We start from the raw sequence: 17,555 nt of genomic DNA, 5'->3' as shown, positions 1-17,555 counted from the left end.
AAAAAACTTCTTATGTAATGTTTTTAAATAAAACAAAAGAGCTTATACTTTCAGTTTTGGTGTAACACACTCAGGTACATTTTCTGATATTATAGTTTTGGAAAAATATTGAATAGACTTACAAAAGGAAGAGAAAATGCAACTTATCATGTCTCCTCACTACTATACTTTTACTTAGAAGATAAGCGAATTTTAAAGCGTTTACTTTGAAACTTCCTAACATTAAAAAATCATTTATACTTTACCTTATACTACATTTTAAAAGTATACAATAAAATATTCACTATGATTATCTATTATAGGAATAATATTTTTAGAAAACTGTGTATTTGTAAAGGGGAAACAAAACAACTTGTCTAACTGTAATAAATATCTCGTCTGCAAGTAACAAGTTAGAAATTACACAACAAAATGTGTCGAAAAAGGCTTTGCTGTAAAATTTAAAATATGCAATTAATTATACTCTCACTATACTGCAAACAGTTATACATGATATCAAATGGTATGAGAAACAAAGTTAAAATGGTGTAATGATAGCACACTCACCCGGCAAGTGAGAGATCCGGGTTCGACTCCCGGCGGAGCAAGTACTTTTTGCGATTCAATGTTAATTGATATTAAATAAGGCAATTGCCATTTATACAATTTAATGTATATATATATACATTAAATTTTAAATATATATATATAATATATATATATATATATATATATATTCACTTCGGTTGTATAATGCAGAATTGCTCTATTATAACAAATTTGACTTCTTAGTTTAAATTTGCTTTCATATTTCGGTTTTGCCGTTTTCAAAAAAGGTATAATAAATAATACTTGTGTATTATTTATGTACAGTATTAATACTGTGTGTATACACAAACAAATAACTTGTGTAAATTTTGTTGCTGTGTTATTTTTGTTTTATACTTTTTATTGTACCTTTTTATATATATATATAATATATATAACAAATTAGACTTCTTAGTTTTAAATTTCCTTTAATATTTATATATATATATTTAACATCGAGTTGTATTGATAATTAAAAGAATGCTACATTTTAATTACCTCTCATTCCTATCATAATTACGTTTTAGGAGTGGTTTTATAAATACAATGAACGATGGATGTTTTAAACGAAGGTTAAAATTACAAACTATGCACAGTAAAACTTCACAGTCAGTTATATAAAATATGGGCCGCGAATAATTATTAAAAAATCATGTTAACCATTTTATCATATTACTTAATATGATAAAACCACAAAAAGAGAAAGAAGATGTTTAATTTCCTTTGACGTTCAAAACATTTTAATTCGTTTTATCCATTCAGTTCACACAGACAGGAAATCTAGTTACAAATGGCTGAGAATTCATTAAAATGCAATTCATTAAAATGTATTTGTGTTTCACTATTACAAGTGCATTCTGTGACTTTGCTTTTTGTCGAGTTGGATTTTTATTTATCTATTAAAAGTACAGTCCTTAAGATTAAATCAGAGACACGCAAATTGCAATTATGAAAGAGTAAACATTTTTACTGAACAGGAGTTGTAATGTTGAAGAAAATTAAAAATTCCCGTTCATTTATTGTTTAGTAATTCCATTTATACAGTTCACGTTCTTACGTAAGTTATGTTCCAGGTTTAAAAGGTGTGGTTGTCATTAAAATTTAGGCTTAGTGACTATATGAAAAGATACAATTCATCCAATTAATATATAAGGTAGTTGTACGTCTTAGTGTTGCCTAACAGACTCGTCCAAATATATAGCTACTCCAGATGTCTGCAAGCATACAGTTAAATTAGTTCTTGTCCAACTTAGAAATGAATTGGTTTCAACTCTTTTAAGTGGTAGGCTTTCGATAGCGCTTCGCTAGTTAAATAGAATATATTTTTAAATTCAGAAAAATCCAGAAGAGTGTTAATCCCATAGACTGAGCTTTTAGCTCGTGACGGTGAAAAAATAGTGTTGGTTAGTCTATTTGTTTATCGGCCAAGGCGATATTTTGAGAGCAAACTGTGCTGTTTAAAATTTTAATTCTATGGGTCAAAAATATTGCACAAACAAATATGAGTCAATAGAGAGTTTTTCGGCTACTATTCAGTACCAGTCCTTCACACTTTATAATTATCTCTATAATTATCTCTGTACCGTTTACCTTAACATTAAGTAAATTAAAAGCAATGAAAAGAGTCATTAAATTAATTTTCAAATACATTTACTCTTTACTTGTTTGTTTTTTCTTTGCATCTCTTTCAATATGGTAATGTGGTTGGTAACCTATAAGATAAATGTAACGAAAGTAACTTTTTGATTAATATAAATGATTTCCTCTGAAGCGATGTTTATAATTCTCAATATTATTGTATAGACAACAAAAGTAAAGATTTACCACAGGGGTAATTCTTTCGCTTTTTATTATGCGTACATACAAACATAAATATATTTAACATCGAGTTGTATTGATAATAATAAGAATGCTGCATTTTAACTAGCTCTCATTTCATATCACAATTACGTTTTAGGAGTGGTTTTATAAATAAACAATGAACGTTGTTAAGTTTTAAACAAAGGTTACGATTACAATATTATGCACAGTAAAACTTCACAGTCAGTTATATAAAATATGGGCCGCGAATAATTATTTCATAAAAACATGTCATTTATAATATGATAAAACCACAAAAGAGAAAGAATGTTTAATTTCCTTTGACGTTCAAAACATTTTAATTCGTTTTATCCATTCAGTTCACACAGACAGGAAATCTAGTTACAAATGGCTGAGAATTCATTAAAATGCAATTCATTAAAATGTATTTGTGTTTCACTATACAAGTGCATTCTGTGACTTTGCTTTTTGTCGAGTTGGATTTTTTATTTATCTATTAAAAGTACAGTCCTTAAGATTAAATCAGAGACACGCAAATTGCAATTATGAAAGAGTAAACATTTTTACTGAACAGGAGTTGTAATGTTGAAGAAAATTAAAAATTTCCGTTCATTTATTATTAGTAATTCTATCTATACAGTTCACGTTCTTACGTAAGTTATGTTTCCAGGTTTAAAAGGTGTTGTTGTCATTAAAATTTAGGCTTAGTGACTATATGAAAAGATTACAATTCATCCAATTAATATATAAGGGTAGTTGTACGTCTTAGTGTTGCCTATACAGACTCGTCCAAATATATAGCTACTCCAGATGTCTGCAAGCATACAGTTAAATTAATTCTTGTCAACTTAGAAATGAATTGTTTCAACTCTTTAAGTGGTAGGCTTCGATAACGCTTCGCTAGTTAAATAGAATATGTTTTTAAATTCAGAAAAATCCAGAAGAGTGTTAACCACATAGACTGAGCTTTAGCTCGTGACGGTGAAAAAATAGTGTTGGATAGTCTATTTGTTTATCGGCCAAGGCGATATTTTGAGAGCAAACTGTGCTGTTTAAAATTTTAATTCTATGGGTCACAAAATATTGCACAAACAAATATGAGTCAATAGAGAGTTTTCGGCTACTATTCAGTACCAGTCCTTCACACTTTATAATTATCTCTATAATTATCTCTGTACCGTTTTACCTTAACATTAAGTAAATTAAAAGCAATGAAAAGAGTCATTAAATTAATTTTCAAAACATTTACTCTTTACTTGTTTGTTTTTTCTTTGCTCTTTCAATATGGTAATGTGGTTGGTAACCTATAAGATAAATGTAACGAAAGTAAACTTTTTGATTAATATAAATGATTTCCTCTGAAGCGATGTTTTATAATTCTCAATATTATTGTATAGACAACAAAAGTAAAGATTTACCACAGGGGTAATTCTTTCGCTTTTATTATGCGTACATACAAACATAAATATATTTAACATCGAGTTGTATTGATAATAATAAGAATGCTGCATTTTAACTAGCTCTCATTCATATCACAATTACGTTTTAGGAGTGGTTTTATAAATAACAATGAACGTTGTAAGTTTTAAACAAAGGTTACGATTACAATATTATGCACAGTAAAACTTCACAGTCAGTTATATAAAATATGGGCCGCGAATAATTATTTCATAAAAACATGTCATTTATAATATGATAAAACCACAAAAGAGAAAGAATGTTTAATTTCCTTTGACGTTCAAAACATTTTAATTCGTTTTATCCATTCAGTTCACACAGACCGGAAATCTAGTTACAAATGGCTGAGAATTCATTAAAATGCAATTCATTAAAATGTATTTGTGTTTCACTATACAAGTGCATTCTGTGACTTTGCTTTTTGTCGAGTTGGATTTTTATTTATCTATTAAAAGTACAGTCCTTAAGATTAAATCAGAGACACGCAAATTGCAATTATGAAAGAGTAAACATTTTTACTGAACAGGAGTTGTAATGTTGAAGAAAATTAAAAATTTCCGTTCATTTATTATTAGTAATTCTATCTATACAGTTCACGTTCTTACGTAAGTTATGTTCCAGGTTTAAAAGGTGTTGTTGTCATTAAAATTTAGGCTTAGTGACTATATGAAAAGATACAATTCATCCAATTAATATATAAGGTAGTTGTACGTCTTAGTGTTGCCTAACAGACTCGTCCCAAATATATAAGCTACTCCAGATGTCTGCAAGCATACAGTTAAATTAGTTCTTGTCAACTTAGAAATGAATTGTTTCAACTCTTTAAGTGGTAGGCTTCGATAGCGCTTCGCTAGTTAAATAGAATATATTTTTAAATTCAGAAAAATCCAGAAGAGTGTTAATCCCATAGACTGAGCTTTAGCTCGTGACGGTGAAAAAATAGTGTTGGTTAGTCTATTTGTTTATCGGCCAAGGCGATATTTTGAGAGCAAACTGTGCTGTTTAAAATTTTAATTCTATGGGTCAAAAATATTGCACAAACAAATATGAGTCAATAGAGAGTTTTTCGGCTACTATTCAGTACCAGTCCTTCACACTTTATAATTATCTCTATAATTATCTCTGTACCGTTTACCTTAACATTAAGTAAATTAAAAGCAATGAAAAGAGTCATTAAATTAATTTTCAAAACATTTACTCTTTACTTGTTTGTTTTTTTCTTTGCTCTTTCAATATGGTAATGTGGTTGGTAACCTATAAGATAAATGTAACGAAAGTAACTTTTTGATTAATATAAATGATTTCCTCTGAAGCGATGTTTATAATTCTCAATATTATTGTATAGACAACAAAAGTAAAGATTTACCACAGGGGTAATTCTTTCGCTTTTATTATGCGTACATACAAACATAAATATATTTAACATCGAGTTGTATTGATAATAATAAGAATGCTGCATTTTAACTAGCTCTCATTCATATCACAATTACGTTTTAGGAGTGGTTTTATAAATAACAATGAACGTTGTAAGTTTTAAACAAAGGTTACGATTACAATATTATGCACAGTAAAACTTCACAGTCAGTTATATAAAATATGGGCCGCGAATAATTATTTCATAAAAACATGTCATTTATAATATGATAAAACCACAAAAGAGAAAGAATGTTTAATTTCCTTTGACGTTCAAAACATTTTAATTCGTTTTATCCATTCAGTTCACACAGACAGGAAATCTAGTTACAAATGGCTGAGAATTCATTAAAATGCAATTCATTAAAATGTATTTGTGTTTCACTATACAAGTGCATTCTGTGACTTTGCTTTTTGTCGAGTTGGGATTTTTATTTATCTATTAAAAGTACAGTCCTTAAGATTAAATCAGAGACACGCAAATTGCAATTATGAAAGAGTAAACATTTTTACTGAACAGGAGTTGTAATGTTGAAGAAAATTAAAAATTTCCGTTCATTTATTATTAGTAATTCTATCTATACAGTTCACGTTCTTACGTAAGTTATGTTCCAGGTTTAAAAGGTGTTGTTGTCATTAAAATTTAGGCTTAGTGACTATATGAAAAGATACAATTCATCCAATTAATATATAAGGTAGTTGTACGTCTTAGTGTTGCCTAACAGACTCGTCCAAATATATAGCTACTCCAGATGTCTGCAAGCATACAGTTAAATTAATTCTTGTCAAACTTAGAAATGAATTGTTTCAACTCTTTAAGTGGTAGGCTTCGATAACGCTTCGCTAGTTAAATAGAATATGTTTTTAAATTCAGAAAAATCCAGAAGAGTGTTAACCACATAGACTGAGCTTTAGCTCGTGACGGTGAAAAAATAGTGTTGGATAGTCTATTTGTTTATCGGCCAAGGCGATATTTTGAGAGCAAACTGTGCTGTTTAAAATTTTAATTCTATGGGTCAAAAATATTGCACAAACAAATATGAGTCAATAGAGAGTTTTCGCCTACTATTCAGTACCAGTCCTTCACACATTATAATTATCTCTGTACCGTTTACCTTAACATTAAGTAAATTAAAAGCAATGAAAAGAGTCATTAAATTATTTTCAAAACATTTACTCTTTACTTGTTTGTTTTTTCTTTGCTCTTTCAATATGGTAATGTGGTAGGTAACCTATAAGATCAATGTAACGAAAGTAACTTTTTGATTAATATAAATGATTTCCTCTGAAGCGATGTTTATAATTCTCAATATTATTGTAGAGACAATAAAAGTAAAGATTTACCACAGGGGTTAATTCTCTCGCTTTTATTATGCGTACATACAAACATAAATAGGATTTCGTTAATTGAACTTCGGTAAGAGAGGCTTTTTTAAAACGCTACACCTATTAATGTACAAGAGATAACACTCATATACTAAGGCAGTTATTGATCAACAAGTAGACAGTCCTAGAAAACACTAAAACCTATGTCTGATATGGCCTCGTAGCATTCTGTGGTGTTGCGTTCGGTTGGGTGTAAACAAATCCAATTAAAGTACGGGACATATCACTCATGTACTAAGGCAGTTATTGATCAACAGGTAGACAGTCCTAGAAAAAACTAAACCTATGTCTGATATGGCCTCGTAGCATTCGGTGGTGTTGCGTTCGGTTGGGTGTAACATATCCAATTAAAGTACGTGACAAATAATCCTTCAACGTAGCAAAAAAATAAAATTAAGAGACATATTACTCATCTACCGAACCTGTTATTAAATAACAGGATGGCTACGCCAGAAAAAACTAAAACACTATATATGTGTGTGTGTGTGTATATATATATATATATATATACTCGTATATATATATCTTTATATATATATTTCTTGTGTGCGTGTGTATGTTAATGAACTCCTCCTAAACGGGTGGACCGATTTTAATGAAACTTTTTGTGTGTCTTCAGTTGGATCCGAGAATGGTTTAGATTCATAATTCGGTCCAATTTTAATAGTTTATTTAATTAATTTTTTAATAATAAATTGTTGTTGATGGTGGAGTGTTTTACATTGGATCCGCCAGACTGCGCCACGAACGACACGTAATACAAAGTGAACTGATGCCAGCTGTGAATATTTTCAGCTGAAGTTCATCAAAGAGGCAGAAACATTTTGTTCACATTATAATTTAGAAAGTTCATATTTTAAATTTTGTAAAGTGCTTGATCAGTAGTGTAATGCAGATTGCAAAAGATGAAGTTTCACCAATTGTTCTACGTAAATATTATAATATTACAACACAGCCATAATTTTTTTCTATTTTAATTCCAGGTTTTCCCGACATTTTTGTGCTGCTATCAAATTTGTGTGTTGTTTGGTTACATTCTGTAATTATTGTGTGAGTGCTAATTGTTATAATACGTTATAGAGATTGAAGATGTTTAAAGTGCATAAAAACTATAGTTATTTATTAAAGTTATTGAACTCATTTTGCACATTTATTAAAGTGAGTATATTTGTCGCATACCTCAAATAACCTAAGTAGCATACAAATCAAAAGGTTGTGTTTTCTATGTGTGAATATTGTTAACAGTTTAGATAATCAAGTTTTAAACTAATTGGATTTAAAATAATTTGTTGTAATTTACATTTTTTAATCTGCAGTCAGAATTGGTCACATAAGTTCAAATTAAGTAGCATACAAATCACATGTGTGAATAACTACTTATTGTTAATAGTGTAGGAATTGGTTTTAAATTAAATTATGTTGGCCAGTTCCGACATTATACTGTAATTTTAAAATTACTAATTTATAACAAGTATATTTTTTAAATTTACAACTTAATTTATCGTAATGCTATTGAATGTATAATATTTTTTGTTAATCCTTCAGGGTTGAAGTATAATAAGTGGCCTACATCACAATCGAATTATTGATATTTCTGAATAGCCTATCCAAACTACTATCCCAATTGGATTATAGTTATTTAAAGGCTGAAGTATAATAAGCAGCCACCATCAAAATCGAATTATTGATATTTCTGAATAGCCTATCCAAACTACTGAATTTCATTATAGTTATTTATTCGGTCAAATTTAATTACATTTTTAATTATAAATTGTTGATGTTGGAGTGTTTTATATATTGGATCCGACAGGACTGCGCTACGACACGTAATACAAAGTGAACTGATACTTAACAGCTGTGAATATTTCAGCTGAAGTTCACCAAAGAGGCAGAAACATTTGTTTACATTTAGATTACGTTATTATAAAGTGCTTGATCAGTAGTCTAATGCAGATTGCAAAGTTAAATTTTTCACCAATTGTTCTATGTAAACATTATAATATTACAACACAGCCATACGTTTAATCAATTATAGTCTTGAAAGCATAGAGTAAGCATAAACATATAAAAATAACAACACTTCTTATTCCAATATATTCTGTACTCACTTTGGAGGATAGAGATTATCCAGATATAAAATTGGAAGTTTTAGCTTTTAAGTGAAATTCCTTAGTAAATTATTAAGTGTTGATCTTGTAAGAATGCGCTACGATCGCAGTTTCAAATGTTTTCTATTTTAATTCCAGGTTTTCCCGACAGTTTGTGCTGCTATCAATGTATGTGTGTGTTGTTTTGTAAGGTTCATGTTTCAAAAGTAAATACGGCAAATAACATTAAAATATAATAGAATGAAGTTATAAAAAGTGTACTACGTGGCCGCGTTATAAGTTTATAAAGGCCAGCCAACAGGCAAAAAGAAGAAAATAAAAAATAAAACATCGTGTAATTATTGTGTGAGTGCTAAAATTGTAATAGTACATTAATAGAGATTATTGGTCGCATTACCTCAAATAACCTAAGTAGCATACAAATCAAAAGGTTGTGTTTCTATGTGTGAATAACTATTGTTAACATTTTAGACAATCAAGTTTTAAGCTAATGGATTTCAAACAATTTGTTGTAATTTACATTTTTAATCTGCAGTCAAAATTGGTCAGATAAGTTCAAATTAAGTAGCATACAAATCACATGTGTGAATAACTATTGTTAATAGTGTAGGAATTGGTTTTAAATTAAATTCTGTTGGCCAGTTCTGATACTATACTGTAATTTCAAATAACTATAATGAAATTAGGTAGTTTAGATAGGCTAATCAGGAATATCAATAGAGGTTATCCAGATATAAAATTGGAAGTTTTAGTAAAATACACTTTTAACTGAAATTCGTAAATATTAAGTGTGCAGTGATTGATCAGTTAATTTTTGGTTTATAAATAAATTGTTTTTTATCTTGGTATGTTTTAAATTGGATCCAGCAGAATGCGCTACGATTGCAATTTCAAATGTTTTTCTATTTTAATTCCAGGATTTCCCGACAGTTTGTGCTGCTATCAAATTTGTGTGTTGTTTTGTATCATCGTGTAACTATTGTGTGAGTGCTAATTGTAATATTAAATTAATAGAGAATCACATGTGTCAATAACTATTGTTATTAATGTAGGAAATTAGTTTTAAATTAAATAGGCTAATCAGAAATATCAATAATTCGATTGAGATGGTGGCTGCTTACTATACTTCAGCCTTTCAATAACTATAATTTGGATTGTCATTTTAGTACTTTAGATAGGCTATTCAGATATATCAATAGTTCGATTGTGATGGTGGCCATTTATTGTACTTCAGACCTATAGGGAATACTTATTTAGTATATTAGATAAATTAAATTCTGTTGGCCAGTTCTGATACTATACTGTAATTTTAAATAATTATAATGTAATTCGGTAGTTTAAATAGATTAATTACAAATATCAATAATTCGATTGTGATGGTGGCCACTTATTGTACTTTAGACCTATAGGGAATACTTCTTCAGTATTTTAGATACTGTAGTTTTATGTTGTTATACATTTTTATCTAGAAGTTACTTAATTAAAATTACATATTCAATAAGTTACTCATATTCATTGTGTACTATTATACAGAATTTTATTTTTACAGAAAAATGCCACGTCTTCGTGGAAGAGGACGAATAGGTATTCAATCATGTGATTTATATGCTACTTAATTTGAACTTATGTGAACAAACTGTTAACAATAGTTATTCACACATAGAAAACACAACCTTTTGATTTGTATGCTACTTAGGTTATGCGACCAATATACTCACTTCGTTCAATAAATTTTCAAAATTAGTTCAATAACTTCAATGAATGACTGTAGTTTTTTTATGTACTTAAAACATCTTCAATCTCTATTAATGTAATATTACAATTAGCACTCACACAATAATTACACGATGTTACAAAACAACACACATATTTGATAGCAGCAAAAACTGTCAGGAAAACCTGGAATTAAAATAGAAAACATTTGAAACTGTGATCGTAGCGCATTCTGCTGGATACAATGTAAAACTTTCCAAGATGGTCCACCCATTTAGGAGGAGTTCAGCTCCATACACACGCACACAAGAAATATAAATATAAAGATAATGAAATTCGGTAGTTTAGATAGGCTAATTAGAAATATCAATAATTTGATTGCGATGTTGGCCGCTTATTATAATTCAGGCTTTAAATAACTATAATATAATTCAGTTAATCATTTTAGTAGTTTAGATAGGCTATTCAGAAATATCTATTAATTCGATTGTGATGGTGGCCGCTTATTATACTGCAGCCTTTACATAACTAATAATTCGGATAGTAGTTATATAGGCTATTCAGAAATATCAATAATTCGATTGTGATGGAGGTCACTTATTATACTTCAGCCCTATCGGAAAATCATCTAATTTGTTTTGTGTATACTCCTGAAGGATTAACAAAAAAAATATTGTACATTCAATGGCATTACGATAAATTAAGTTGTAAAGTGAAAAAATATACCTGTTATAAAATAGTTTGTTGCAACGTTTTTACCTTCAGATTAAGTAAGTATTTAAAACATCCTCTACATTTCACATCACTCATGTTATACTCACACACATCGGTTGGTCGAAGTGTGTTTGAATGTACATGTGATGAAGTTAAATATTGTAATAACTTTGTAATAGACATTTTTATCAAAACAGCCCAGATTGTTACAGATTAATCAAAGTTTAAAATTTTCGAATTAAAGACGTGTGTACAGGACAACGTCTGTCGGGTCTGCTAGTATATATATATATATATATATATATTATATATATATATATATATATATATATATATATATATATATGTTTAGAACCTCAGCACTTGCTGGTCCAGGAGCGTAAATCGTGCGTACCTTGTTGGTCATCGCGCCTCATGCTGGTCCAGACCTTGAACGTGTTGGTCCGGACCCGCAAGTTACGAGGCTCTGTATAGAGCGTGTAACATCCTGGACCAAGAAGTGCTGCTTGCCTGTAAAGTTCATTTGATTGTACAGTAGCTCGCCTAGCGTGAGTATAACGAACTAAATACTCGAATGAGGGGAAATCCCCCACCATTCTCGGACCAAGATTTGCCGGGTTTCTGTACAGGGCATACTGTCGAACATTGAATAAAGTGTTTTTTCAAATCAAATCAAATCAGTATTTATTGCCTTTTAACAGCATACAATATTGTATAGAAGCAGTCTGTATTAGCCAATGTATTAGCCTATCTACTCATTCACACACAATTATACATACAAAACGTTCCTCATCCAGACAAACATGCAATGGCTAATCGGATCCTGTTAAAACGTGTTTCGATTTTAATTGTCTATTTACGGGCGGCTTTCCATGAACTCACATACCGTGTCAAAAGCACCTGACACCAATAGACATTGAAGACGAGATTTAAATTTTTTGGTACTGCCAATGTTTTAAGATCCTCAGAGAGCCTATTAATCAACCTAACACCAGCCTGCGATGGCAAATTATGAGACGCCACCGTTCGATGTGGTTGACTGCGATAGTTGTCCCTGCCTCTTGTCTCATACTGGTGAATGTTCCTTCCCTGAGCCAATGTGCTCTTTGATTTACAGAACACAGCCACCTCGAAGATGTAGAGGCAGGGCAAGGTCAGTAAACCAAGCTCCCTGAAGGCATCCCTGCACGACTCTCTTCTCTTTAATTTTGAAATGATTCGTACACAGTTTGTTGTTCGCACAGCTGCCCCAGAGTCTTACTCCATATGCAAGGTGCGGATAAACAAGGGCAAAATAAGCCATTCTCAGGATGTCGTGAGAACGTTTTTTTGCCAGATTCCGCAAAGCATACAAGCCTGAAGTTACTCTGGAACAAACACTTTCAACATGATTGTCCCAGGTCAGACCTCAATCTAGGTACATCCCTAGGAATTTGATGGAGTCAGATTCTTCTAAGAGTTTGTCATCTACCAGGACAGCAGGTCGTGCACTACCTTCACGCTGTCTCAGACAAAAATCAATTATGTTTGATTTTGAGCTGTTTGTTTTCAAATTGATTTCCGAAAAATTTGGATGCATGAATTCACTGTGACAAATAAGTTAATTTCAAGCTTCTGCAAAGAATTTTGCAGTAACGCAGAGAGTCGTATCGTCAGCATATTGAATCACCTTTCCATTCTGGACCGATGAGTTTAAATTGTTAACGTAAATAGTAAAAAGCACTGGCGCATGGATCGATCCATGAGGGACGCCATTTGCCATTTTCAATTTTCCTGACATGGCATTTGAGATCTGCACGCACTGGTCTCTATCCTTATGTAGGACGAGATCCACCTGTGTGGTAGACCCCGTATTCTTCATGTCGCTAACTGATGCATCAGTCTCAAAAGCCTTAGAAAGATCGAGAAATATGCTGAGCACCTTATCCCGTCTCTCAAAACCATCGACAAACAATATCCACAAGACTTGAAACCGCATCAATTGTTGATTTGTTTTTATGGAAGCCGAATTTTTCAGGACACAGTATGTCGAATCTTTCCAGAAAACTTTGTAGTTCATTAAAAAATGCCTTTTCAAAGATTTTGCTGAAAATTGGCAAGATTGCGATTGGGCGGTAATTTTTGGTTTGATGAGGATCTCCTTTCTTAAAAGTCGGGGCAATTTTTGCTGTTTACAAATCATCCAGGTAAACTCCAGATAGAAATGAGGAGTTTACCACTTTTTTGGTGGAGTCAAGATACGCTTGGAGCATTTTTTGACTAGCCACGTGGACATACCACTGTTGTTACAAGATTTCTTTTAATTTATTTTTTGCACAATACCAGCCATCTCAGCCTCATCGACAGGGGTCAAGTTCATAGACGATACCGGTTCTCTACCAAGGTTGCGGGAGAGGGTTTCAGTGAAGCACACATCACACGAACCAACTCAGGCAAAATACTTGTTAAATTTGTCAGCAATTTTTTGAGGATCATCTATAAGTTGGTTTTCAACGAGCAGTAAACATTGTTTTGATTTTTGTATTGGATGTTCTCGTTATACGGATTAATTTTCCATGCTGTTTTTGAAAAGTTCTCGGTATTCTTTAATAGTTTGTTTAATTCATAGGCTTTAGCAGCTTTTATAACTTTCTTATATATTCTTCTATAATTTTTGAAAAATCTCTGAAAATTTTCGTTGTTTGTATTAATAAAAATTGAGTGATAAAATTTGAGTTTTTCACGAGATGTGAGAATACCTTGTGTAACCCAAGTATTCTTATGTCGCTTACTGCGTACTTCAAATTTTCTGTAAGGACATGAAATATTTAAATAATAGAGAAAGCGTTCATTAAAAGCAGTGTAAACTTTATTTGGACACTGAATGTTATTTAAAAAATTCCAACTTTCTCGCTTAAGGTGATAAAAAATAACTCGTTAATATTTTGAGGGTTTAGAGCTCTTTGGACCGTATTTTCTGCAAGCGTAGTCACCGGATCAAGTCCATTAATCAATCTCCTGAGCGAAGTGATCAGAGATGGCAGGATTGAACACGACAACGTCAACTTTCGGGATGTTGGTGATAACGTTGTCGATGGTTGTACTCGTCGTGGCACATACTCGTGTAGGAGAGTTCCCTGACCAATTTAGACCAAAAGATTAAAAAATATCACGCAGCCGCCGAGTGTGGGGGTCGGGGTGGTCCAGTGCGTTTATATTTAAATCGCCAATTAAGAGAAATAGTTGATTGTTTAAAAACAAAAATTAGTTTCTGGTTTTCCAAAAAAGGATGAAATAAAACCTCGGTTGTTGTTTGGACAGTATATTTTCAACAATATTAACTTTTTCGTATGAATTTAAATTTATATTAATACCAGCAGCCTCAAAATAAAATTCTAGAGTATGAATTACTTAATTTTTTTCAAATTTCAAGGGGATTTATACAAAGATTGCCACACCAACTCCCTTAAAATTGGAACGAAGGAAAATATGTGCCAATTCATAATTTTGCATTTTTTAAAATGCTGATCGGTTGTAAAACAGTGTTCCGATATTACAATAATATCAGGTTTTCGCTCATCTCACATGAGGTCCAACTCTTCTAACTTATTGGTAGCGGATTGAGCATTTAGGTGAATAATTTTGAATTTCGAAATTTTATGAAAATTTTGAGTGGTTTCTGAAAACGTGTTCTGAATAAATAACGGGATCTGATACCCCTCTTCGTTTTACATTCGTCATAGGCTCTTCGTTTTTTTTTGACAGGAAAGCGTAATATTGTTTTCGTCAGGTTTTACAGGCGAAGTAGCTTTGATGAAGTGTCATGCTGCATGAGACGGTTCTGGGCAGGACTGGCGAGCGACTCACAGGTATCAGCAGCAGCAGGTGAGGCAGCGGGCACTAGGCAGTGTTAGAGACAACTCAGGCGCAGCAGGCGGTCCGACAGCAGCAACCAAGCCCTCCACTATCATTTCGACCAGCAGCTCTTTACCAGGCAATTGAAGATGCACGCCATCCGTGTGAACCAATTTCTTCCGATATCATTGATATCGAGGAGCTTGAGGTTTGAGTGTCTCACGCATAGCTCCTCTATGTAGTAATTGGCGAGAATGGTCCGTTGGTTCACAGGATGGCTAACGAGCAGATCGTGAAGATAAGGGATCATTGCCAAGATGACATCGGCCGAACTCAGTCGAACGGTGACTCTTTCTTCCAGGCGATTATAGATGTTGTGTGACTCACCGGCAGCGATGTCGTTAGTTCTGGCGAGCAGGATGAAGCAGCTAGAGGGAGGCGAGGGGCTGCTGGACGTTACATTCAGGAGTTTGGCCCCAGGCTTACATATGCCAGTCACTTTGGCAGCCGATGAGACGCGGCGTTGCACTATGCGGGCCAGGTAACGGGTATTACTGTCACCCTCAAACACAACATTCCTGAAGGAAAGCACCAGGAGAAGACTTTGGAGGCGGGTGTTGGCCGGATGGTTTACTATTGTTGCAGGTTATTGTACGGGGATATTTTTGTTGAGCTGCATTAGTGGTTGCGATGGTTTTGAGAATGGGTGGTTTTTCGTTTGTATTTCGAGAGGTTCAAATCTATCGCTGGTCGTAATAGGAACATATTTTTTATTTTAACAGACAATCCAATCACCCGTCGCCTGAGAGTAGCCACAGGAACACCCCTGGACCTCCCTCTCGGCCCGTAGACATTCAATCTCTGCCTCGAGTACCTGAATAGTTGTCCTCAGATTGGTGAGGAGGTCGCGAGTCTCGGGGCACTGCGAGACCTGACAGCAGGTGGTACCGGTGGCTCGCACTGCACAGTGCAGTCTCTTACAGAAGCTCCCGCTGATACTCCGGACAGCGAAGATCTCGCAACAAAAATGTAATTTGTATACCGAAGAAGCCTCGCGTCCGATTCACTGGAATGATCGACAACCCTCATCAGATCGAAATTGAGCTGCCTTATCTGCTCCTTTAATCTGCAGTTTTTTTGACGCAAGTTCGTCAGCATCAGAGGCTCCCGACGAGGCGACAGGCGTAGGTGCTTCGAGTGAGTTTGTAGTAACGAGCAGGTCAGGTTTTGTTGCAGCGACAGGGGTCGGTTTCTCTCCCGTAGACGCGTGGAACTCAGTAGTCTCGCCCGCCGGTGAACTGATCGATGTGGAGGATCTGGATGGAGTGGCGCTCAGCGCAGGGTCTGGGCCAGGCGTGGAGCAGGCAGGCGGCGAGTCAGATGCAGGCGGAGTAGGTGAAGCAGCGTCGGTCGCAGACCGAGTCCTGGACAGCGGTGACAAAAGCGAACGCATGGTGACTGGGTGTTCGCCGCTGTGTTTTTTATTGCAAACAGTCAGTGCCGTTATATTTGGATCAGTTTTAATCGATGCGCTGCAAATTTTTTCCGAGACATCGCCAAGATATGTAAAGAATACAGGGTTTCCCGGTTTTTGTTTTTTTCTATTGTAAATTGCATATTTTTGTCAATAAGAAATTAATGAATAAATAAATAGATAAAATGAAAAGTCACGATTATTAAAAAGAATCTAAGTAATAAATTTATAAGAAATAAAACTTATTAGATAAATTTTTAAATTTTATTAAAACTTATTAATAAAAACAGTTTTTCTACAGCAAAAAAGGTACTTCTGTCGGTGGGAATCGAACCAATGTGTACTGAGATGCTGTGCCGTGACCCCTACTGTTCCTGCCACGCAGATAGACAAGATGTGGTAGTTACTTATTGTTCATACGGCTCGTCGCTCTGTGGTTGTGTCAAAAATGGAGTTGCACAGTTGTATTGCAAGTCTAACCTTGCTATTTTTGTGACTAGGTTTAGGGCTAAAACTTACAGATAAATAAACTATCCAACTCACTGTAAGGCGTTATTTATCGGTAACTTAAAAGTGTTCTTCAGTAACTAATTCTAACAAAACTGTGACGTAAAACCTTGCAAAATTCCGTCTATGCCAGTGCCACGCCACGCTCGTTTGTACTTTCTTGACAGTATGTATATTTTAATTATCAGTTGGATATTAATACGTACAGATTTGAAGACCCTAATGTTTCATTTTATAGAGCCTAAAAGTTAGTTTTGCTTTCAAAAATTATTTTTCAAAGTTTGTTATTTCACTTTTCATTCTTCATGTATATAAAACGAGTTCAGGTACATTAAATCAGGTATGCTGATCGTCTGATTTTAATTTCTAACATTCACTCTATTCGCAACAATTTGAGTGCGGAATTACTAAATATATACCTGTAAACTTATTTTATTTTAGTTTCCTTATTCTATACACCTATTGTTATATTCATACATGTATTTCTTATATATGTTACAACCTTTTATCATATGTACATGTTTAAAAATTTTATTTCTGATGATAAATAGGCAGTTTAT

The 17,555-nt window shown here is 33.0% G+C and overlaps 1 protein-coding gene across 1 annotated transcript; it reads right to left on the bottom strand.

Moving 5' to 3' along the window:
• Positions 1-16,077: 16,077 nt before the first annotated feature.
• LOC124373244 (mucin-1-like) lies at positions 16,078-16,467 on the bottom strand. The gene has a single exon (XM_046831630.1). It carries the CDS (start codon positions 16,465-16,467, stop codon positions 16,078-16,080), a length of 390 nt encoding a protein of 129 aa, XP_046687586.1.
• Positions 16,468-17,555: the final 1,088 nt, after the last annotated feature.

The sequence above is a fragment of the Homalodisca vitripennis genome, unplaced genomic scaffold, assembly GCF_021130785.1.
Source record: "Homalodisca vitripennis isolate AUS2020 unplaced genomic scaffold, UT_GWSS_2.1 ScUCBcl_5135;HRSCAF=11726, whole genome shotgun sequence".
Classification (NCBI taxonomy): Eukaryota; Metazoa; Arthropoda; class Insecta; order Hemiptera; family Cicadellidae; genus Homalodisca; species Homalodisca vitripennis.
The sequence above is the reverse complement of the archived record's forward strand: the minus strand, read 5'-3'. Positions and strand labels throughout refer to the sequence as shown.